At 37.3% G+C, this 25,144-nt stretch overlaps 1 protein-coding gene across 1 annotated transcript in view; it reads right to left on the bottom strand.

Annotated features, from left to right (window-relative positions):
- Positions 1 to 3,713: 3,713 nt before the first annotated feature.
- The window catches only part of ano3 (anoctamin 3), a 95,009-nt gene continuing 73,578 nt past the window's right edge, over positions 3,714 to 25,144 (bottom strand). Inside the window, exons 16-26 of the mRNA XM_049474639.1 lie at positions 23,804 to 23,968; positions 22,926 to 22,962; positions 22,578 to 22,689; positions 21,586 to 21,643; positions 19,690 to 19,787; positions 16,352 to 16,503; positions 15,968 to 16,120; positions 14,183 to 14,330; positions 9,181 to 9,270; positions 8,978 to 9,083; positions 3,714 to 6,826 (exon numbers count right to left, since the gene is read on the bottom strand). Coding sequence (XP_049330596.1) covers positions 6,644 to 6,826; positions 8,978 to 9,083; positions 9,181 to 9,270; positions 14,183 to 14,330; positions 15,968 to 16,120; positions 16,352 to 16,503; positions 19,690 to 19,787; positions 21,586 to 21,643; positions 22,578 to 22,689; positions 22,926 to 22,962; positions 23,804 to 23,968 — 1,302 coding nt within the window. The 3' untranslated portion in view covers positions 3,714 to 6,643. The remainder of the gene's footprint in view (positions 6,827 to 8,977; positions 9,084 to 9,180; positions 9,271 to 14,182; positions 14,331 to 15,967; positions 16,121 to 16,351; positions 16,504 to 19,689; positions 19,788 to 21,585; positions 21,644 to 22,577; positions 22,690 to 22,925; positions 22,963 to 23,803; positions 23,969 to 25,144) is intronic.

Below are 25,144 nucleotides of genomic sequence, written 5' to 3'. Positions count from 1 at the left end.
ACAGTGTGTGTGTAAAAGCAGAAGAAACACAATAACGTGCAGGACAGTGAGCCTCCAAGAACAGGGTTGAGAAAACTGTGCTAGACTGAAGCATCTGGTACAATAACAAGTGCTTTTGTTCCTAATGAATAAACACTGATCTGAAGTATTGATCATATCGCTATGGCATATTGCATGCTTTGCTTACGGCATTATAACTTTTTGATGCTGTTGTTGTGTGCTTTTGCCAAGAATATTCAATATGGACAATGTGTATACAGCAAACAGTGTTGTCACCAGATACTAAAGAATGATATTCACCCATTAAACAGCCCTGATAAACAGGTGAAATAACAAATACAAGGCCAATTGATCTGTCCATGCTCCACCCAGCAGTGACAGTCTGATTTTAGATCAGACAAGCTTAACCAGTGCTGCCAATAATCTATTTCAATCCATTAGAAAATACAAAGTACACTATAGAAATGTTGAGGTTTATTTGTTTCAAATTATATAGCTTTAGTATGTGTTTTGAATAAAACATGCTTGGGATAAACATGAAACAACTTTTTCAATTTATACGTTTAAATCATTACATTTAAAAATTGAATCCAAATGGGCTTTGAGTGGTTCAGCGGGCTATGTGCTGCCACTATGATCAGGAGATCGCCGATTCGAATTCTGTTCATGTAGCTTGCCGTCAGCTAACGGAGCCCTGAGAGAACACAATTGGCTTTGCTCTCTCTGTGTGGGTAGATGGTGCTCTTTCCCCACATCACTCCTAAGGATAATGTCACTTAGCACTTGGCATCTGTGAGTTGATGTATCGGAACCGAGAAGCTGCGCTTTCCTCCGAGCGCGTTGTGATGCTACTCGACAATGCTGCATCAACAGCAGTTCAAAAAGAGGCGGACTCTGACTTCATATGTATCAGAGGAGGCATGTGTTAGTCTTTACCCTCCTGGAGTTGGGGCGTTACTATTAATAGAGGGAGTCCTAATGAGTGTGTAAATTGGGGAGAAAATGGGGAAAAAAATAAATGAAATAAATGTATTAATTATTTTTTTAATCCAAACATATTGAAATTAAACATTTGAGCCTTTTCCAAGAAATATAATAATTATGTAAAAAGGCAAACTTTGAAATTAAATAGTAAAAAAACTCTTCTATTCTTATATGTAAAAAAACAATTCCTATTAAAACAACCCTATGTAATTTGTTTACCTTAAATTAACCAATTTAAAGTCATTTTGATACGCCACTGATTTGCAATATGGAGAACAGTGTCGCTGTTGCTGCTCTGGGCTCAGTTCACCAATAACTGTACTATGCATCTTTGGTAGAGCAGAGAGGATAATGTTCGCAGGAACTAACTAATCCTGCTTTAAGTCATATTTTTATAGTGCTGTTTTATTATAAGTAAAATGTAACTAAGCCTTGTATCAGTACTTTATGTTGAAATAATGAATGTTAAAATGAACAAATAGAAATGTTCTAAATTTTCTTCCATTAATTAAATTTTTAAATTAAGATTTCCAAGTTGATTAGTCTTGATCTGCTGTAACACAGCACAGTCCACAGAGCAGTGCTTTAATTAAACCACTAAATCAGCATTAAGTAGTGACTCTTAGCCTAAACTGATGGGTGGAGCGTAGACAGCTCAGATCCAGTGTGAGATTAGATATTCTGAGTGAATATGAGAAACAGCTGCTCGCTGATCGCAGATCAGATTTTCTCAGCAGTAAGCTCATGAGGGCCATGCAGACTCCACAGTAAAAGTGCACCAATACACACGTGTGTTTCTCAAGGTACTCCAGATGAACACAGCTGTCATGGCTGAGATCATGCATAGTTTGCCGATATACCACACACACACACACATATCATGGCAAGAGATTAGCATGTTACAAATCACTCATTTACATTTCAGCCAAAGGTAGGAGAAGCCTTTCGCCCCCTGAACAACACAGCTCCCTGCAGGACCACCAGGCCTGCAATTGCATTACTAAGTGTTGCAAATCATAAAAAAACTATAGTGTTTATAAAGTAAAGAATACATTTGTGTGGAACTAAATGCTTAAGTTATTATATACAGCTTTGTGACAGTTTCACCTTAAAGTGGAAATAAAAGCAATGATTTCACATTTTAAAGTTCCTTCACTGCAGAACAGATGCTTGTGCTATATTGTGCTCCAGACCCAAACCAGGTAAGTGTCGCAATGTGTTGTATTGTTTTCTACTGTGTTGTGTTGTTGAGGTACAGTACAGGGAAACAAGCCATGCTTTTAAAGTGCTCCTTCCTCTCAGTGATGTACTAGTATGCATTAATATCCATGCAAGTGCAAAAATATGTAGATTAGAAAGCATGTTTAGGTCTAATTATGAGCTAAGAAAATAACCTATCGATTTGCTATCGCCTGCAAACACAGACAGGGGCCTGAGGAGAGCAGATACATTGCCTTGGGTGGTGGTAAAGAAGACTGAGAAGCATGCTAGCAGCATTCAGTTCATTAGCTCTACAAAAGACACACTCCATCTCTCTCTCTCTTACACACACACACACAAACACACAGAGCAACTGTAAAACAGATTTTGTACTTAAGTAACAAAACAAACAGAAATTTTTAAACAAAAGAGAAAATAAATAATTAATCCAAAATGTGGACTAAACAAACATTTTCATAATATAAGAAGCCAACAGAAAATTAACTAAAACAAAAAATTTTTTTTGCCTATTTAACACATTTTTTACGAAGCTGTGACCTCTAGTGCTTTAATTGATAGATATATCTTAAACATTACACCTGCTGCTGTAAATGTTTCGAAATTTAGCCTAGTGCTGTAGTCAAGACCGCTACAGTCAAGTCAGAGTCAAGACCAAGACCAGAAAAAACGAGACCAAATCCAAGACAGAGACCAAAAAAATCAGACAGCTCATCACTTAGGTTAACTCATCACTAAAGGTAGTTCTCTCCCCCGTAGCATTAGCATTTTAGATAGCTTGTTACTAAGGTTAGCTAGCTTGTCGTAAAGGTAAGCTAGCTTTTCGTTAGCTTCAGTTCACTTACTGGTAACATTAGTATCATTGCTAGCTCGTCACTTAGATCATCTAGCTTGTCGCTGCTTTTGTTCTCACCCCGGTAAATTTTAGTTAGTTTGCTCGTTGCTTTGGTTAGCTAGCTTGTCGCTAAGGTTAGCTAGCTCATTTCTAACTTTAGGTCTCTCCCCAATAACATGAATATTTTTGTTAGCTTGTTGCTAAGGTCAACTAGCTCATCGCTAAGGTTAGCTAGCTCGTTGCTAAGCTTGTTGCTAACTTTAGTTCACTCCCTGATAACATTAGAATTTTAGTAAGCTTGTTGCTAAGGTTAGCCAGCTTGTTGCTAACTTTAGTTCTCTCCCCGATAACATTAATATTTTAGTTAACTCGTTGTTACGATTAGCTAGCACATAGCTAAGGTTAGCTAGCTCATTTCTAACTTTAGTTCTCTCCCCAATAACATTAGTATTTTAGTTAGCTCGTTACAACGGTTAGCTAGCCCGCTACTAACATTAGTTATCTTGCTAGTTTGAACTTACTTCTCCTTGTGCTTTCTTTCTAGATGTCTGGAAAAAAAGAGCTGGTGAAAAGGGGACATTTAACTTACCATTGGACTATTCAAAATGAAAAGTGCATTAATTGGATACTAAATGAAAGTGAGAGTAGCTTGTTTTTTTTTTTTGCTGTTTTTGCCAATCTGCAGATTTTAGGCACACAGAGAAAGGACTGTTTGAATGAATTGTTGATGTTCAGCAAGGATAGAAAAAGGGTTCAGTTTCTAATGAACCTTACCTCAGAGGACTCGGATTTGGCCAGTCTTGTCCACAGTCTCAGAGTCCACCTCACCAAGAGACCGAGACAAGACCAATTCCAAACAAGGTTGAGACTAATTTTTGGACCGGACTTGAGCACTACAACACTAGCCTACACCCTTGCATATTACATAGGCGATGTAAAAGTAAGTGATAATAATAAACAGGCTTTCACATAGGCTTCACTTCTGTGATTGCACCTCTCTCTGTCACGGTGAAAACTATAAAATATTTGTAGACTTGAACACATAGATCACAAGCAACTGCAGGCACACAAAATATACAGTATACCAAACTGCTCCAAGTCACAAAATTCAACACACATCCACATCTGATTCATGATTCATATCACACAGAGTATAAAGCCAGGCATCTGGGCAAGGACTCAACCTTCTCACAAAAAGACAGATGAAAAAAAAAAAAAAACAAACAAAAAAAACAATAAATAGTTACAGATAAAATTAGTCTATAAAACATTGGAAAAAATGTACCATCATCTGCATGCTATGTTAATGTGATATACAGTATATTCTATATATGTATATTTATATCAATTGCTGTCTTTTGCATAAACAATGTCTTTTTTTTGGTAGTCACATTACCAAAATAGTCTGCAGAGGTGTGTAAAGAAGAGAGCGTGAGAGATGCTGGCGAGAGGTCAGAGGTGGAAGGAGCCGGTTGGTGTCAAGAGCGCTCAGAGGAGTAGAAAACACTGAGCCACAGAGGCTAACTGTGCTAAAGCGAGAGAGATTCAGACAGAGAGCAGGAGAAGGTGAGACATTAGCTGCCAGAGAGACGGGGAGAACTTTAAAAAAAAAAGAAAAAAAAGAGAAAACAAAATAGAGAATAAAAAATTTAAAATAGTAAAAAACAACAAGTAGTTAAGTTACAAAATAAGGACAGAAAAAACAAGAAAGAAAAAAGAAAAGATTGAAAAAAGAGAAAAAAAGGAATTAGTAAAAAAAAATAGAAATAAGAGAGAGGCAGAAAGGGAAGGATTTAGGGCGTGTCAGTGTGTCTTTATAATGACTGAAACGACTGAAAAAGAACACCTGGCACAGCTCACAACGCGCAGGCATGTCTCCTAATGAATTATTTTTATTAATCATAGGTGTGCTTTGGGCGTAACATGAAATAAACTAATCAGCACGTCACTTGCCATTCCCTTTAAGAGCCAGGTGCCCTCTGATTTTGGCGGATTGCTATTTCAGCGATGCAGCTAACTGAAAGTCTCTATTGCTTCTCTGCAGAGAAAACTGACCTGCTTTGAAAGTGAGCAAGTCAATTATGGGAAAACTCCAGGAGTCCATCAAACATCTCCAAGGTGAAGCAGGCTGAATTTCACTCCTGAATTAGCAACACTAACAAAAGTAATATAGGACAAATGTGCTATATTTTGTGTTAAAGTAAAATAATGTTATTTTATTTTGTATTCAGTTTTTTGTTGATGTACAAGTTTGCATAGCTGCCAAACGGAACAGGCCAAGATAGCAATGAACATCTGACTGTTGACTGTTGTCAAGGTTGTATTCAGTCAGTGGTGCACCTGTGTTTTCCATTGCCAACATAGCAATTCGCCAGAAATGTACCTGAACACACCTTACTTCCAGACTACCACACCCATTAGCAAAGATATATTCACAAGCAGCATTGCTATTTAAACAGCGCAGGTGAAAGGTGTGAAAATAGACTGGTGGCAGGGTGTGAGATAGCAATGAGCATTGTGACGCGCCTTGCGCAGGATGGAAAATAGGGCCCACATAGAAATAAATTGAGCAGTTAGAGAGAGATAAATATAAAAAGCGAGTCAGAGACAAAAAGAGAAATAAAGAGGAGATACAGAGAAAGGTAAAGATAAAGAAAAGGAGTCGGAGACAAAGACTTAAATAGTGATAGAGACGTTATAAAGACAGAGAGAAATAAAAAAGGAGAAAGTCAAATAGAGAAAGAGAAGTCAGACAGATACATAGTTAGAGACAAAGAAAGAGAGAAGAAGCAAAACAGAAGTCAGAGAAGAGATACAAACAAAGACTTTTAAGGAAGGAAGATGAAGGAAGGGAGTTTGAAGCAAAGTAAAACAGAGTGACAGAGGAGTCAGACAGATAAATAAATGAATAAATAAATAGAGAGAGATAAAGAGACAGAAAGATGAGGGGTGCTAGAAAGAGTGACGAAGGGGGCGTATATTGAGGTAGAACCCCAAACCCCTCCGCCTGCATAGTAAAAAATACAATTGCACGGGCGTCCTGTTCCCTTTTGACACCGCGGAGAGAGAGAAGCTGGAGAAGGCCGGTCAGGAAAGAGCAGAGGTGGACAGAAGACGGTCAAAGTGCCGGGATCCAAGCCAGAGCGCTCACATTCAGCAAGAAAAACTCAGCAGGTGGCCAGAGGGAGCAGAGAGGATGATAGGAGGGCCTCAGGCAGGAGTCACGTGACTCAGGGAGGACCCTTTTTGGTGCAGAGCAGAGCCGCCCACTCTGGAGGGCTGTCCAGTTTCACCATCTGATTCATCAGCAGTGAAATCCAGTAGTGGGCAGCACATAATCCAGTAAAGCTAGCCACCCAAAGCTGCAGGATGGACATGCAAATATGTGTGTAAATAATGCAAATGTGCTGCTCTTTTGTGTTTCCTGCATGGTCGTCCACTGAAGGTCCATGTCAGTGTCTTTAATGCATGTGTGTGTGTGTGTGTGTGTGTTTGTGTGCGTGTTCTCACATGACTGTTTGTTTTAGTGTATGTGTGAGTGTGTGTGTGTCTGTGTGTATATGATATGTGTGTATGATATGTCAGTCTGATATATGTCAGACACAGCTAAGGCCACTCATGGTGATAACGCTTGCCGTTCTTCTTCCTCTCCTTCTGCAGGTGCTCCAGCTCAGCTTCATACATCATCTCCTGCATCAGGTACTTCTCCCTGCGCATGCGCTCACACAGGTCTTTAGGCATGTCTGGGATCAGGTGGGCAATGAAGGTCTTAATGCCGAACACCAGGTGCTGGAGAGAGGAAGAAAAAAACACATGACTAAAAAATACCCCACAAAATAAATGAGAAGATAAGAAGATAAATAAAAGAGACACTGCAGGTCCTTCCTTCCTGCCACTGTCAGACTGTATAACAGATGCTTCTCTCAGTAAACAACGCCCACTAAAATTTGATAAATACACTCCTACGCTAACTATTTATAGCGTGCTACACTTTTAGCACAGTCCAGTCATATGCAGTATAACTTGTAGTGTTTACAACAGGCAGTATAACGGTTTACTGCTTTACGGCTCTACTATGTGTATGTGCAATCTTCTATTCACCATGACCTGTACAATCTGGTTATACGGTCATTAGGTGTCAATATCACTACTTTATTTATTTATCTATATTTATGTGTTATTTACTGTCAACTCTTACAACACTTCCATTTTCCATTGTTTTAGGTTCATATTATATCGTTTTTAAAATATTTTCTTGTATTTTTGTCTATATATAGATTTAGCATATTTTCTTGTGTATTTCCTGACACGTCTGTCCTGTCCTCTGTGCTGCTGTAAAAGGGCACATTTCTTCCCATTGTGGAAACAATATAGAATAATGTTTACACCTCTAAATAAGCAGGTGTCCCTATACCAGGGGTGTGACAAGACACTCATCTTATAAGACAAGACAAGATATCATATTGGGTTCACAAGAAGGAAACAAGGCGAGATTTGAACAATATATATTATATATACAGCTATGAAAAAAATTAAGAGACTTTAGTTTCTAAATCAGTTTCTCTGATTTTGCTATTTATAGGTATATACTTGAGTAAAAAGAACTTTGTAGTTTTATTCTATAAACTACGGACAACATTCCTCCCAAATTACGAACACAAATATTGTCATTTAGAGCATTTATTTGCAGAAAACAAGAAACGGCTGAAATAACAGACCTCAAATAATGCAAAGAAAACAAATTCATATTCATAAAGTTTTAAGAGTTCAGAAATCAATATTTGGTGGAATAACCCTGGTTTTTAATCACAGTTTTTATGCACCTTGGCATGTTCTCCTCCACCAGTCTTACACACTGCTTTTGGATAACTTTATGTCACTCCTGGTGCAAAAAATCAAGCTTGGTTTGATGGCTTGTGATCATCCATCTTCTCTTGATTATATTCCAGAGGTTTTCAATTTGGTAAAATCAAAGAAACTCGTCATTTTTAAGTGGTCTTTAATTGTTTTCCTGAGCTGTATATATTAAAGTTGAAATACTGTATATGATTAAAATATTTTATTTGACTGAAACGCCTGAAAAGCCAAACATGCAGCTGAATTTTCAATTTTTTTGTTAGTAATCATTTTGTAATGTCAATAAATGATTATGAATTATGAATTATTTATTATAAGCAGTAAAATACAGAACAGTATTCAAGAATTGCAGTTCTGTTTTTGCCATAAACCTGACAACTTCTCTCCTGTATGATCTCACATGAGTCCTTTCAGACCTTAGAATTCATTGTAGAATTCCCCCTGGAAGGGTTCTGTATTCAACTGGCAATCCCCTTTGAGGGTTCTATACAGGTCTGGCAACCTATGACCAAATCTCAACTCCTTGCATTCGCATGTGTCTGCGATTGTCCGCCACTCTATTGTTTAAACCTTGAACGGTGGGAATAATGTGTTAAAGTTAAAGCAGATACAGAGAGGCAGGTGTATGTGTGTATGTGCGTGGGTGTGTGCAGTTGCCCACTCAACTGCTGCTTTTCGTTTCCCAAATTGCCAAACATATGTTTTCGTTACCTGTGCATAACTGTATCAGACACATTTAACACCTGACATGGCCCGAGGTCTCGTCACACCCCTTCTCTATACTATTGTCCATATAGTGTATTTACCATCTTCTACTACACTATAATGTATTAATATTGCAGGTCTAATGTATCAACACAGTTTGTAACAGGACTAATTCATCAGTTATAAGACTGAACTAATTAGTAGACATTATTAACTAACACAAATGATTAATTCACTGACTATAACAATAACAGTATGTAAGGTATAAAATAAATAATCATAATGTGGACATACACGCAAGCCCTTAAAATTTAAAGGGATACCCCAAATAACCTTAGATCCTGACTGCTGTGGAGAGTCAATCTGTAAATCACTCACCTCGAAGACGATGATGAAGGCCAGTCTGGCGGCGAGTACGTGCCAGAACTGCAGGGTGAACTCGTAGGGCTCTGAGCTCCACGGCGGTGCTCTGTAGTCCCGATATCTGCAGAATGAGACAGAAGGCACAGTCAGAAACCACTAATACACGCAGAATTATTCCCATATTTCACACAATACTTTATGAACATTTAGATTTGTACCTGCAGTATCGTGTCTGATACTGACTTTCATTCTGTGGCTCACCCATATCAAACACAGACAGGCTACTGTTCATATATCCTCTCAGGCATCTGCAGACACAGAAACACAGCAAAACAGTGTATATATGATGCATTTAAGGTGACATATTACAATCCTATTTTGTTTTAGCTTCTACAGGTTAACACAGATTCCTTTGGCCTTAATAGAATGTTTGAAACATGCTTTGGGTTAATGATCAAGCACCAACTTCGACTTCAAATTAAACAACTCTGTTCAAAATAACCAGTTTGAATACCTATTTCTTTAACCTCCTGAGGCCTGGACTTTTGCATGGTGTGCATTTTTAATTTCTCCTAGCTATCTGGGATTAATGGTGTAAAAACAAAACTTTGTCTTTGTACACAAAGTTGTTTTTGCAAAAATTATATTCTTATAAGGGGACAGTAGTGGACTACTGGACTGTAGAAACTTTTGCGATTTCCGCCATCTTGTTTTCAATTAATTAAGTGTAAAGTTCTCATGTGACCACAAGATGGTACAGACAGGGTCTGTAAAAAAGTAACCTTGTGCAGAGAAGCTGAAATGTCTCCATGCAGGGTCTTAATGATATATATGCCATTCCTCTGATTTCAATTAAATATTCTATATTCACAAGTCATACATTATACATTTTTGTGGTATCAACTGATGAAATAACATCTGATTAATCACAAAAGAATTCTTAACTACACTTTTCCTTCCTCTTAAGAATAAGCTTTTACTAATGGCGATTTAGAAAAAAAAACAAAATAAAAAAACGTTATTATATTGGATAAATGAACTTCCCTGTATTTTTGAGAGGGAAATAAAAATAATTGAGAGCTTTATTTGTGGAAATGAACACTAGCACCATATTCTAGCTGTGTGTGTGCAGATTTAATCCATATTAGTATAAATAAAAGGTAATGTACCTTCTGAACAGGTTCTGTAAAACAGGTGAATTAAGGTAGGGGGTTGCAACCAAACTTGGTGCTATGATTAATTTGCATTAAAAAAAATACACATTAAAGTTTCCAGATAAATCACATGTGTTAATGTAATAAAAATTCTGCATGCTGATTTCAGACTGCTTAAATCCAGACTGATACAAACTTCTGAGGCAGTTAATTTTCAGTTTCTGGAAAGCAGCCCAAAAATGAACTCTTTTGGCCCATGGCTGACTCTCTCGACACTGCAAAGATAATTCTTATTGCTAATCAGATTCCGTGTGGCATAACAAGCCAAACCAAATCTGAACACCAGGGGGTAGTTTATCAGACAGGGATTATGCCTAGTCTTAGACCACACAGCGTTTTGTATGAAGATTTTCCACTGAAAGAAAAAAAATCTGTCTATGGTTCTGCTGAATCCCTGTGTGGGAAACCTCATGTAGAAAGCCTTTTATCTCGCAGGCAGCCCACAAACAAAGAAAGCAAGTTTATATTCATAAAGTTTTAGCAGTTCATAAATCAATGTTTGTTGGAATAACCCTGGTTTTTAATCACAGTTTTCATGCATCTTGGCATGTTCTCCTCCACCAGTCTTACACACTGCTTTTGGATAACTTTATGCTACTCCTGGTGCATCCATCTTCCTCTTGATTATATTCCATAGGTTTTTAATTAAATACATTACAATTAAATTTATTTAAATTATTAATTAAAATCAAAGAAACTAATTTTTTAAGGGGGCTCTTTTTTCAGAGCTGTATGCGCGATGTTTGATTTCTCTTCCCTTGGATTTGTTATGGATGTAGTGTGTGAAAAGTATTTAGGAGGAGGGCTGTAAATTTTTAGGCATTTTAGACACCAAAATGTATTTACACAAACACTGAAAAGGAGAGTTTTCCTCTATATATCTTCTTTAAACTAAAGAAAACAGATCCAGAACACTGTGCTTGAAATTCAGCTCTTTGAGCTAATGTGTTCAGGCAAATACAAATGACTTCATCTGCTCTTGTCGCAACAAGCTGTGTCAATTTCACACACTAACGGCTTACAACACAAAACAACTTTCAGCATCAAACCGCGGCGTGATGTCACTCCGGCACGCCAAGTTAAATTATGTCACAGCTGTCCCTAGACTGCCTTTCTGTTAACTCTGATTTCAGTGCAATAAATCTTTCTGTTTTCTTTTGTTATGGGCTGATCTGCTCTTGCGAAATGTATCATTTGCAGAAACACAACAACAGTGTCCGATTCCTCGTTCTTATTACTTAAGCATTAAGCAAGAGATATATAGTTGCTGTTTGGCCAGAAAAACAGCAGTTGTGGGCGACCAGCTGTGTCGTGAACTCAACTGTTCATGTACTTGTGCATGTGCTTCCACCAATCTTTTGCAAGTCATGGACCACTAAACTCACCACATGTTCTGTGGGCCACATGAAAATGTAAAATTCCAAACCATTTCAAATCTAAACAAATACAGCACAAAAAACAATGTAGCCAACTGAACTGATTGACAGGCTTGAACTGCCTTAGAATCCTTTGAACTATTTGACCGTAATTGGTTAAATTCAAACAATAAAAAAACATTTCTCATAGAATCAACAAGGGTATCAAAAGTATTCACATTCATTATTCAAGTAGAAGTATAGATACTGGGGTTTAAAATGCTTCTGTAGCTGTTAAAGTATCAACTCAAACTTTTTACTTAAGTAAAAGTAAAAGTACTGCTTTTTAAAACTACTTAAAATGCCCTTATTTTACAAAAAGTCAAATATGTTTATATGATGGAGCACATGACTGCACAGCTACAACTAAAGCTGGACACCTGTTATTATGTACCTTAGTTAGATTGTATAAAAATTATATATGTATCTTAAAGGAATGTATGTAGGTATATAGGTGGATATGTAGGAATGTATGTATGCAGGTATGTATGTTTTGTAGGTATTTATAGGTAAACATGTATCAATACGTAGATATGAATGAAGAGAAGGTAAAGATGGATATATTTCTTTGATTCTATTTGTATATAATATGTGTTAAGTGAAGCCTGATCTCAAGGAGATTTTGTTACACAATGTTAATTGCCTGTCAATGTGTGTTAATGGCAATAAAGTAAAAAAAATGTCCTTAATAACAGAAGCCTAGGCTGCACTGAAGCACTTGCTTTAATGCCAGTGTTGCCTACTCTCAACGCTCTCTTAGTCATCTCGGAACCTAGAATGGCTCTTTAAGGATGAGCCAAACTCATACGCAGCTAAAGGTGGGTAATCCAGATCCAGAAATTAAAAATCCATCCCAGGAATTAGGTCCAATTAGCTCCAGAGCCAGCCAGGCAATTGGAGCGAAATCCTAGGATGGATTTTTTAACCTAGATTACCCACCTCTACACCTAAAATCATAAAAGTAAAAGCCCACACACACTCTGCAAACGAACTTGCAACACTGAATTAGAGCCTAGACCTAGCAAGCAAAGCAAGACATGGCAAACATTGCAAATTCACCATTAGTGCATCACTAGGTTACTAACGTTACAATATCTTGTCAACAATTGACTGTAGGAAACATTCAGTTTACCTCAATATGCTTTTTAAAATTAGATGGTGAGTTTCTGAAAGCCATTAGCTCGTGGTGCTTGAGGGGCACAGAGCTGCGGCGCATCCGGAAAAAATTGTTTTTGCAGCCAACCATTCCAAAGCCACTCGCTGCAGCTGGAGACGCATAATTGGGGTCTTCCTTGCTACCAACTTTCTCACTGGTGCTCAGTTCAGAGAGCAACATCTCGCTCCACTTCTCTCCAGTCTCTTTCATAAGGCAACACGCATCATGAGTTTGACGTGACTTGCAGGTGGGATGGATCAAATTCAAACCAATAGAGGGTCTGAATGGTATATGTTTATACTTATGTTTATCCAACCACAAGCTTTCCAGGTGGTGCGATTTATCTGATTTTTGATGTTGACCAGGTGGAATCAAATCAAGCTGGAATAAAATAGGAGTAACTATTTTCAAAATGGAAGGAATAGAAAGTACCGAAAACTGCGCAAAAAAGTAAGGAGTAGAAGTAAAAAGTCTTCTTAAAAATAATTACTCCACTAAAGTATAAATACCCAAAATTAACATAACAAAGTATTTCTACTTCGTTACTTGACACCTCTGAGAATCAAAATGATATTAACATAACTAGCTTGCTAATCCACCAGCTTGTCTTGTCAGTCATGTGACTGTACTATGTGAAACCAATCAACAAATTTAGCTTAAATAGAATGTTATATTTGTGCTAAAGAAATACATAATATCTGACATATTTTTAATTATGTTCTGCTATAATGAACCATGCCTACGCAATGTGGGGGAGGGCTTGAACTGTGATTATGTTGCTTGGGGGTACAGTTCAGTACAGTTTGAGAAAGTTCACGAAGGTGAGATGCAACTGGGAGGTGTATATATAGGACTAGGGGAAGGAGCTCAGGAAATTGAGGCGTGGTCCATATCCCAAAATTTTGTTAATTATTAACAACAGTAGTTAAATTTTTTAGTGCATTAAAAATATTTTTTCTTTGCTAAAATAAAAAAAAAGTGGTTCAGCGGTCTAAAGTGCTGCCACTATGATCGGGAGATCCGTGGTTCAAATCCCGATCATGCAGCTTGCCATTAGTTACCAGAGCCCTGAAAGAGCACAACTGGCCTTGCTCTCTCTCGGGTGGGTAGATGGTGCTCTTTCCCCTCTCCAAAAGGGTGATGTCGATCAGCACAAGGCGTCTGTGAACTGATGTATCAGAACCGAGTCCCTGCACTTTCCTCAGAGCATGCTGTGATGCTACTCAGCAATGCTGCATCGACGCACCAAATGGAGGAGGAATCCATCATGTGTACGTGAACGAATATATTTGTATATATGTCTAGCCTAATTCAATCAGTTTGCATTGTTATTCATGTTGTTACCAGATGTTAAAACAATGCAGAATGTAAAAGTCTATAAAATTTAAGGGGTTAAACCAACAAACAAGCAATAATTAAAATTAAAATTATTTACTGTTCATGCCGGTAGCCCTTGTCCACACAGGGCCCATATTTGAAGGCATACACAAAGCGAGGAATATAGTCAGAGGTGATGGCGATGACAAAGGCATTTGTAATGACAGCCACCACTCCAATGCCCTCCAGGATACCATGCCAGATACCTGCACAGAGAAGCCAGAGCAGTTAAACCATGAGAAACATTAAAATACAAGCAAAATAAAGAAAAGCTGTTTCTGATTAACAAACACAAACTCACACTGAGCAAAAGCTGTTTCAGATCAATACACATACTGAGCACACAAAGGAAGTAAACCAAACCATAATTGCTGCAATTACTGTCATTAACGTTCAGTATCTTAGGACGTAAACATAATCTCATTTTACAAATGGAAGAATTGCTGGAGAAAATGGAAAACCTCTACTAATAATGATGGAAAATAAAGCTTTAGGATAAAATAGTAGTGGAACAGTAACCTAAAAAAATCCTTAGCCGCTCAGCCAACAGACTCTCTGAGGTTATTCTCATCTCTCACTGTATGCTTTCGCTTCAAGCTCACTGAAGTAAACAGCATTGACTGCTAGACGAGTGATTGCAGTTTTCCACAAAGACAAGTCTGTGGAAAAATGAAACGAGCATGATTTATCTCTCCTCCCAGATTCAGTCGATCAGCCAAGATATCAGATATCTGACATTTGTTTCTTTAGTTTAGAATTGGATATGCTTGACAAAAACTGCTAGCAAACACTGGACTAAAGCTGTCACCAATCTCGTCTCAGTAAACACACACACAAAAAATTTCCCAGCCCGCTCAAAATTAATTTCAATCAGAGTGCAGACAAATGAGAGAGGTTTAGAACACTGTATGAATTACTTTAGTCTATAAACACCCAAATAGACTTCTTCACACATGGACCCATTTTAAATAACCATTTAAATTTTAGCTCTATAGCAGGGGGTCATCAACCCTGCTACTGGAGAGCTACTGCCCAGCAGGTTACAATTTACTTCCCATATCTAACACACCCCATTTAACTGATCAAGCACTAATGGAGATGGATGCAGTAGCTGGATGGATCAGGTGGGATTGATTAGTGGTCGGAGCTGAAGTCTGCTGGAAGTTAGTTCTACAGGAGCAGGGTCAGTGACCCCTGCTACAGAGCTTTACAAAAAGCTAATACATAAAGATGTGGGTGACTAAATCTAGAGTTTGTGAGCAAAGTCAGCCTAGAATCTTTTAAAGACTAAAGAAGCACAACATTGCAAACATCACGGCTGATCAACTTCATCTGGAGTAGGAGATAAATTGTAAGAGATAATTAAATCAGTTCTGTCGTACATACTAATCTTATTAGTGTGTGTTTGACGAGTTTAGTTATTAAATATTTATGTATTATGTATTTATTATGTATGTATAATTTAATTATACATTAAATGAAATATAATTCATTTTGCACTAAAATGAATTGATTAGGCATTGCAAGGTTCTGAAGCTGCCACCACCATTGTTTCTAACATTGTTCCAGACAGACATATCTCCTCCCTTTCTGTCTCGCATCACACTGAGGGATAATCGTAACCACACTCAGAAAATAGATGTATGTGTTGAACATATTGATATATGAGTATACTCAATCTTGACAGTTTTATCGATACTATATACTTCACATTCAACAACTAGTTTGTCTAAGTAGTTAGTATGCAATCTGTGTGCATCCTAGGTTTTCCTTACATAATCAGGCTTTACATCAACATCTGATAACCTCTGTAGAGCTTTTCTGTGCAGCACAACAGACTGACCAATATCAGTTGCTCTAGCCGGCATGGGTCTCCTCCACTGCGTCACAAACTTGTATGCATCCAGTCTGATCTCTATGATGTTGTTGAGCAGAGCCAGCAGAGGAGCCAGAGGAAATGCTGCCACGAAGATGGTGGTGAACCCGAACTGAAGAACTGCACAGACAACCCATTGGGCATGCATTATTAATTTTGTCTTTACAATACTTTAGTCACAATTCACACATCATGTCCTTTTTGTCTAATGTCATAGATTACACATGAAACACATTTTGTCAATAAGGTTTCTAATGTTTCAGTATATATATATATATATATATATATATATATATATATATATATATATATATATATAAGCAGAAAGCTGTACCCTCCAGCTCGACTCACCCATCTCCAGGTACTCGTCCACAAGGCCATGGGCGTTCATAGGCTGCAGGTTCCAGTCTTTGTCCCACTGAGGCATCTTTTCTTTACACTCCACATTATTCTGCTCTCCTGCTCGCCTCATCTTGCGCCGGGACCACCAGTTCTGAAGAAGCCTAAAATCAGATGAGGCAGGAACTTCAGCGGCAAAATACTGTATGTTGCTGTTCAAACTTTATGCTATGGATTAACACACAGCTCTGAAGAAAAAAAATAAGAGACCACTTAAAAAGGATGAGTTTCCTTGATTTTACCAAATTTAAAACATCTGGAATATAATTAAAAGGAAGATGGATGATTACAAGCCATCAAACTAAGCTGAACTGCTTGAATTTTTTAATTTTGCATTTTCAAGTGGAATAAATTCAAAATCAAAAGCATTGTGTAAGACTGGTGGAGGAGAACATCCCAAGACGCATGAAAACTGTAATTTAAAACCAGGGTTTTCCACCAAACTTTATGAATATGAACTTGTTTTTCTCTGCATTATTTAAGGTCTGAAAGCTCTGCATCATTTTTATGTTATTTCAGCCATTTCTCATTTTCTGTAAATAAATGCTCTAAATGATTTTTATTTGGAATTTGCGACAAATGTTGTCCGTAGTTTATAGAATAATACAACAATGTTCATTTTATTTAAACATATATCTATAAATAGCTAAATAAAAAAACTGATTCAGAAACTGAAGTGGTCTCTTATTTTTTTCCAGAGCTGTGTAATAACATCTAATATGTAAAAATCAACTTAACACTGCTTTCTCTACTATAAAGTTACCAATACAGACATTTTCACAATATTTCACTAAGAAATGGTATGAGCTACACTAAAGCTAACATTTCCTCTTAAATTAAGGCTAGGATTTTTTTCCTCCTTTGCTGCAGTAGCAGCCTCTACTCTTCTGGGAAGGCTTAACCCAGAGCCTGGATCATTGCTGCTAGGACTTAATTGCTTTCAGCCAAAACAGAATTACTGGGGTCAGGTACTGATGCTGGATGATTAGCTCTGGATCATAAACTTCACCTCTGCTCATTGGAGAGGTATTCTGTGAGGCTCCCTCACCCCAGAGAACAGTCTTGTTTTTACACTCATAGTGATGCTATATATGCTATGGAAATCTCATTTTCTATGTTGATTAAACAAGCTGTGTAATGCAGTTGAACTGGGTGAAAATGTGGGAAAAATGACAATATTTTATAATATGATAATTTAGTTATCATGATAGACAAAATACTTTCTGAGCAAGTTAAGCATTTCATCAGTGATTAACTGTATATGACATGAATTGTATTTGTGGAGAGATTTTGGGATTTGTTTTCTTTTTACTTTGACAACAAGCTTTATCATGATGTCCCTAACAAAAGTGATCTACATAATGTTGCCCAAAGTGAAAATACCTTGTAGAATGTAAGTATATAGTAAGAATATAAGCAGCTTAATATACTTGTATTTATTTATGACTCACTTGCACGCCTCATTGTATTGGATGGAGATATGCCTTGTAGAATTTGATTAAAAATAAAATAAATTAATACATAAAAACTGCATTTAATCATTTTATGACAAGGAGTATAAAAAGTCCAGTCCAATTTGACACCGTGCAGCACAATTTGAATAAGTAAGGGATAGTACAATTAGTCTACATGTGCCAATCATGTAGCATATCCGGAGGTTTTAAGTAAAGTTGACGTCAAGTATCAGAATGGGGAAAATGTGATGTCAGTGATTTTGAGTGTGGAATGAATGTTAGTGTCAGACAGGTGGGCTTAAGTATTTCTGTAACTGCTGATATCCTGGGATCTCTAGAGTTAACTCGGTATCTTTTTATCTATAACTCATTGTACATTATAGATTCAACATTAGGATCAGATTAAAAGTTTAGGTTAGGGTTTGGGTTAGGTTTTAGGGTTGATTCATGGCTTTGGTTACAGTTAGAGTTAGAGTTAGGTGTAGTTTTAGATTCTTTAGAGAATCATTTAAACTTAACTTATAGTTCAGTTACATTTAATATATATTCAGTTCAATGTTAGTTGAGCATCTATGAGGCATTGATAATGGACCATCCAAATAAAGTGTTACTGTTAACTCACATATCTAGGACTGTGAAGGACAGAAAATAGTTTCAGAAAGCCCAAATCTTCAAACATTGAGTTAGATAGGCTACAACAGTGGAGTTGTACATCGAGTTTCAATTCAATAAGCCAAGAACAGAAAGTGGAGTTTGGGCTGGGCACAGGATCAGCAAAACTAGATGACTGAAGAATGGAAAAAGAGCCTGATTTACTGAATCTCAATTTCTGCTGAGGTACACTGACGAAAGAGTACGGTTTGGTACCAACAGCGTTGACCCAACCTGCTGCCTTGTGTCAACAGTCCAGACATGTGGAGGTGGTGAGATGGTTTTCTTGTCACACTTTGGGCACATCCCAATACAACCAACCACAATTATCTTCCATCGTACAAATGCACAATGTCTCAAACTGTTTTTTGAATTAAAATGACAATGAACCCAGTGTTGTACAGGGGCCTCCACAGTCACTGGATCCTTTCTGAATCTCAAAGGAAAGTTTCCAACATCTTGTAGAATCCAAGAACTGAGGCTGTTTTAAAGAGCAAAAACAGACCCTTCCCACTATACAGAACACATTCCCATTACAGCATGGACCTACAGAAAGTAGGCATTACTGGAAATGTGTGACATTTAGTTTTAACCTTTGTTCCAAGTAATAGCTATTACTGTACATACTGCTCCTGGTAAGCTTCAATGCATGCACAATTTAGGTCTGAGGTAGTGTTGGCTCTTTGTGATGACGCGTATATTTCGGTACTCTGTACTGCAGCGCTCTGCAAAACCACTCAGCCGTGAAACCAGGAAATGAGAATACACTCCTCCTTCCCTGCGTCCTATCACAGCACGGCCCCACTCCCTGCACCACATCACACTGAAAACACGACCAAGCCATGAGTCACGTTCTAACACTGACACTGAGGAAAACCAGAGCCGTGCCTCTGCCAATCAGGTGCATGTCTTCATATGAATCACGCAGACATAACAACCCTAATTTCTTTTAATAACAACATGAAACCAGCTCCCTTAGTCTTTTGCCACCTTGAAAAATTAGCTTAAAAAAAACTCCTTTAACAAAAATGAAAAAAAAAAAAATAAAATAAAATAAAAATCCCCCACGCAAAATCTGGAGGACCAAACGGAAAGATCAGAGGGTGCAGACGACTGAACAGACGACTGCACACATAAACAAAGCCTGGGAAATAAACAGAGCCTCCAGGCAGACAAAATACTCACGGATAGCCCAGCTCCATGAAGTTGTTCCAGATTTGCTTCAGCACCATGATCACTCCCATTTGCAGGCACAAATCAATAAGACAACCGCTGGGATGACACTGTGAATGAAACACAAAATGAACACTGTAAACATGTGTCTACTGTTTCCCAATAGCCGGATCACATAGCAGGGCAGAAAACATAAAGCAAATCATAGCCAGAGAATTCACAGCAGGGCTGCTAAGTCCTGCGACAAGAACATAAACAGTCATGCATTAATTCTGGAAAAGTTCAGCAGGCCGCCATGGAGCCTTTCTGCAGTTTTAAGCCAGTGGAGGTTCAGGACAGTTGCATTCAGCCTAAGCAAAACTGCAGCTGGATTGGATCATGTGAAAAGGCATTGGGCTTATGATATTGGGGGAAAAAATCTGAGTGTTTTTTTTGGTCATATTTCACTCCTTTAACCACAGTATCCAAAATGATGATCCAGAATGTCATAATATTAGTAATGATCCAGAATGTTATGATATTAGTAATACACTTTATATATAGGAGATACAAATGCAGAAAATTCAAAGGTGTCAAAAGTATTCACATTCATTACTCAGGTAGAAGTATAGATACTAGGGTTTAACCCTTTCAGACCCTGCATCGATTAAAATAAACATCATAGAGGTTTTTTTTTATGTTTTGTTCCACAGAACACTAACTGAGACCTGTTGTCCATCACAATAGATCATAAACCAGCATGATGAAATGAAACAATAGCTTAGCCCCGCCCACTGCACTGGACAAAAAAATAAAATAAAATAAAACCAGCAACATTAGGGCATGTCAGCACTACAAAAAAAAAAATGAGGCAAATTAATACAAGCTCATTTTTACTCATTCTTTGTGATTTAAACCACTTTATTATGTGTAGGAATATTTGTTTTTGGTTCATTTGATTTATTTTTTAATATAGCTTTTATATCAGGATAGTAGTGTCTTATTTAGTGTACATTACAGGCAGAAAACAGTATTCATATATTTTTCCTTAACTGGAACATAATTCAGGTCTGAAAGGGTTAAAACTCTTCTGTGGAAGTAATACATGGAGAGCTTCGGTTACAGTTCATTACCGGCTAATAATGTCACTCATAAAACACCTCTCAGCCAATCACATTGCAGGGTCAGAACTAACTGTGGTATAATAAATGATATTTATGGCAGATATAATATATTACTGATACATGTCAAGTTATGGATTTGTCAAGTGATTTTTTTTTTCTTTCACATTAAGCAGCAAAAAAAAAATTAACATTCAATTAAATTTGCCTTACATATTACATATCTCGCAACATACTTGTATATGAATACTACTCTGTCGTGTATGTTTTTTTGTGTGTTTTTGTTTTTTTGTTGTTGTTATTTGTGTGCTGTTGGACAAACGAATTTCCCCATTGGGGATTAATAAAGTATCTATCTATCTATCTATCTATCTATCTATCTATCTATCTATCTATCTATCTATCTATCTATCTATCTATCTATCTATCTATCTATCTATCTATCTATCTATCTATCTATCTATCTATCTATCTATCTATCTATCTATCTATCTATCTATCTATCTATCTATCTATCTATCTATCTATCTATCTATCTATCTATCTACACATGCACACATATTACGATGACAATGCTGAAATGATACTTTGTGCATCCCTAAGGTGGACCTGATGGGAACTCAGGTCCATGGTTTGCGCTGCTAATGAAGAAGCCTGATTCAATAAAGAGCATCAGCATCCACAGTGGAAATAGGCTGAGGACTGACAGTGATGCAGTGGAGGGATATGGAGACGCTGGCAGAGCTTCAGGACAGTAATGATAGCAGACGGGGAGGGCTATTTCAACACAACTCGCAACCTCACCCACCTCCTCCATTCTCCAGCGGTTAAACAGCTTATTATAGTCTCCGGGCCTGCCAGCAAACCTGCGGAAACACACACACGCACACAAAGTGAAGCATACACACACGAACACAACAAATATTAGCTTTGAAATTTAATTAGCTGAGCTGTAATATTATTTTCCGATAATGGAAAAGAGAAAATGTTCTCTCAGTGGAAGCATGCAATATCTCATGATAACAGCAGACTTAATAGAAAATTCCAGCTGCATCCAAAATATAAGAATGCTTAAAAAAACAGAAGAGGAATAAAATGGATATAAAACAGATAAACATTAATCTAGTTTAGGGACAAACAATTTATTTCTGACATAATACTATTGAATACTACTGTATATCAACTAGGATATATATAAAATTGTTAAAAATGAATTGAACTTCATCTTATCTGCTTTTTATATCCTCCTGAGACCTAGATATAAACTTCACCTTCCTGTTTTACTGTGCAGCCCTTCTCTACCTCATCTCCTGACAGCTCTAAGTCTGTCTCCCTGTCCACAAGTCTGAGTAAAATCCTTTGGGACAGACTTTGTGCTCTGTGTCCTAAAGCAGCAAAACTGGGTAAAAATGGGAGGCAGTGGGAGCTGTTATCCACTAGACAGGAAACTAAATAAAAGTTCTGGTTTGAAAGAGTTAAATATATAACTTTAAGGCTTTTTAAATCTTACCAAATTTTAATTTAAAACACCCCCACCCTCCAAAAAGAAAGAAAAAAAGAAAAAGAAGATCATTGTCTCCGTTACAATGTGAAACCTGCGATGTCTGGCATTTTAAAAGAGAAAGTTTCTATGCTCTCTAGGCCACACCTTCATATGTGACATATTCATTGGAAAGCCCAGGATGTCCTCTTATCAGGAACTATAGGTCTCTTATGTCCATGTTCACCACGTGGACAAAATGACCTGCTGGGTCTCAGGAGGATACTAAATTTTCAAATGTTTCCCTAATAAACAATCACCTTCCCAAGAAGAACGCTATGTAGAAAGTGGAGCTGTTCAGGTTGACAAACTGGAAAAGGAACATCTTGAGGGCAAAGCTGTTCTCCCATTCTGACTCGGTCCGTGGGTGTTCTGAAACACAAACCGGAGGACTGTGACCTTTCCCTGTGGATGTTTACCCATGCTGGCATATGCAAGTCATTAGGGAGCCCCTGCTCTGCACATGGTTCAACCTCTGAAGCTAAGCTCAACGTGTCTAATTCAGAGTGCCATTCAGGAATCCACAAAATGCCCTCCTTCAAAAGCTTGTGGATTAACATTCCACTGCTTCCTGAGAAGAACTGAATAATGCAGTTTTTAGAACTCACCCAGATTTGTCAGCAGATAGGCCACTTTCTCATAAACCTGTTAGAAAAGAGAGAATTTGTTTAAAACCACTCAAATATGCATTCAAAAACATTTACAATGGGAGAATTAGAATATGTTATGAGTTCTAACCCTGACATTCCTAATGTAATGGGATCATTATCACCCACTGCACTGTCCACTGTGGATGATAATGCCCTTTTTTCATGAAATATATAATTTTGGAAATGCACAACTTTGGAAATGAAATGTCCCATCAAACTGTTAACCACTATACGAATTCATTTAAATAATTCACATCTCCTTGCCAAAAGCTCTGATCAGTGTTCAACCTCACTCACAAGATAGCACATCACAACCTATACAGGTGTGGGTATTTCCTAGTGTTCCCTGAGGTAACACTTTACGAAAAAAATTGATACTGCTGAATAAGCTCTTCCAAAGAATATTCATATATTAATCATTTTTCCCCTTTGGGAGAAATCAGTTATTGTTCCTTTATCAATTCAAACAGCTTTTTTACATTAACTGTGCTTTATTTAGACTTACATCTCTTCTTTCATTAAGGCACATAAAATTTAATGACTTACAATACAAAAGACAATAGTAGGACAATAGTAATACAATAAAACAATAACTAATTTCTCCCAAATGGGAGAAAAGATTGATACATGGTTATTTGTTAGAACATTATTATGTAATATCCCTACGTAAACAGCTCAAGTGATTTATTTAATACTGTCAGCTGAAAGCAAATATTTTCCTAGTTTACGTCTGAACATCATCTGTCACTGCGAATGCTTTGCAGACAGTGACAAACGCCCCTTCTGTCTGACTTCACACTGTAACTTCTAAACAGACACAGAGCGCAGATGCTGACCACATTGAGGGACATGATGATCATGAAGTTAATGCAGACTCCGGTGCCAGAGGTGGCAAACTGCCAGTTCTTCTTCACAAACTCCCACTGGAAGGAGGCAAACTTCTCCATGGCAATCAGCCGAAAAACCACCACAGCGAACACAGCTGTCAACACCAGAGAGATCTGAAAGAAAGAGAGGGAGGGAGGGAGAGAGAGAGAGAAAGAGAGAGAGAGGGAGAGAGAGAGATGGATGATGTAGTGAGGACTTTTTTTTTTATTGTCACGACATGAACACTGTTACTGATACAATATATGTTGTCACTGTCCAAAAAAAGTATGCATCTCCAAAATAGGACTGGTAAGCTAAATCACACTAACTTTTAATATAAATTACCATTTTTATAATTACTTATAAAAATATAGCCTGGCATGACTTGACTGTTACAGGAAAGAAACTAGTATTGTGTTTTATGACTCATTGAAGGAAAACTACTCTAAACTGAGCTGTGAGATACGTGAGTGTGGTCTCCTGCATTAAATGCTGATGTGATTTCTGAGTAATATTTTTGTTTGCATGGACAAATGGTCACGATCATTACCACCCACTGCTTTGTCCTCTGTGGGTGGTATTTAGGGCTGGTAGGTTAAGTGAATTAATTTGATTAATCTAATTACTGTTTTAATTTGATTTTCAAAACAGAATAATCAAGATTATACATCGTAACTTTTAGAAGCTGAGGAAATCTCAGTAGATTGACATTTGTTTCTGTTAGAAACCTGTAAAACTGTACCTCTTTTATATGGCAATATTTTACACTTTTCCTTAACTGAAATACGAACAGGAGGAGTTATATTTGCACTGTGTTTAATATAAAAGCTGCATGTAAGGTTGATGGGTGCTGCTTATTATTCTAAATAAAAAACTAAATAAAAAAATGTAAATTAAATTCAAAGGAAACAATGGTATCACTTGCGCATCACTTTAATCACTTTAAATCAGGGGTGTCCAAACTTTTTTTGTTGGGGGCCAGAAGGAGAAATATATTTGAAGTTCCGGGCCACAGACTCTATAATAAAACAAATAATGAAATATACCACTTTAAATAATACTTTTTTCCTGATTATTACATTTACACACCATTTTACTTGACTAACTACCTTCATCTTTGACAGTGTTGTGTAAACTAAGATTTTTCAAATTGATGTTTAATTTCATGATGTCTCTTAATATTAAACTCCTTAATTACGGCAACTTTTAGACTCTTTGGCCCGTTTTTCTGTGCTAGAAATGCGCACTCTCTCCGCTTTTAGACTCTTTTGCCCTGTTTTTCTTTGCTAGAAATGCGCACTCTCTCCGCT

Source organism: Astyanax mexicanus, chromosome 2 (assembly GCF_023375975.1).
Source record: "Astyanax mexicanus isolate ESR-SI-001 chromosome 2, AstMex3_surface, whole genome shotgun sequence".
Classification (NCBI taxonomy): Eukaryota; Metazoa; Chordata; class Actinopteri; order Characiformes; family Acestrorhamphidae; genus Astyanax; species Astyanax mexicanus.
Note: the sequence above shows the minus strand (reverse complement) of the source record. Positions and strands in the feature narration are given on the sequence as shown.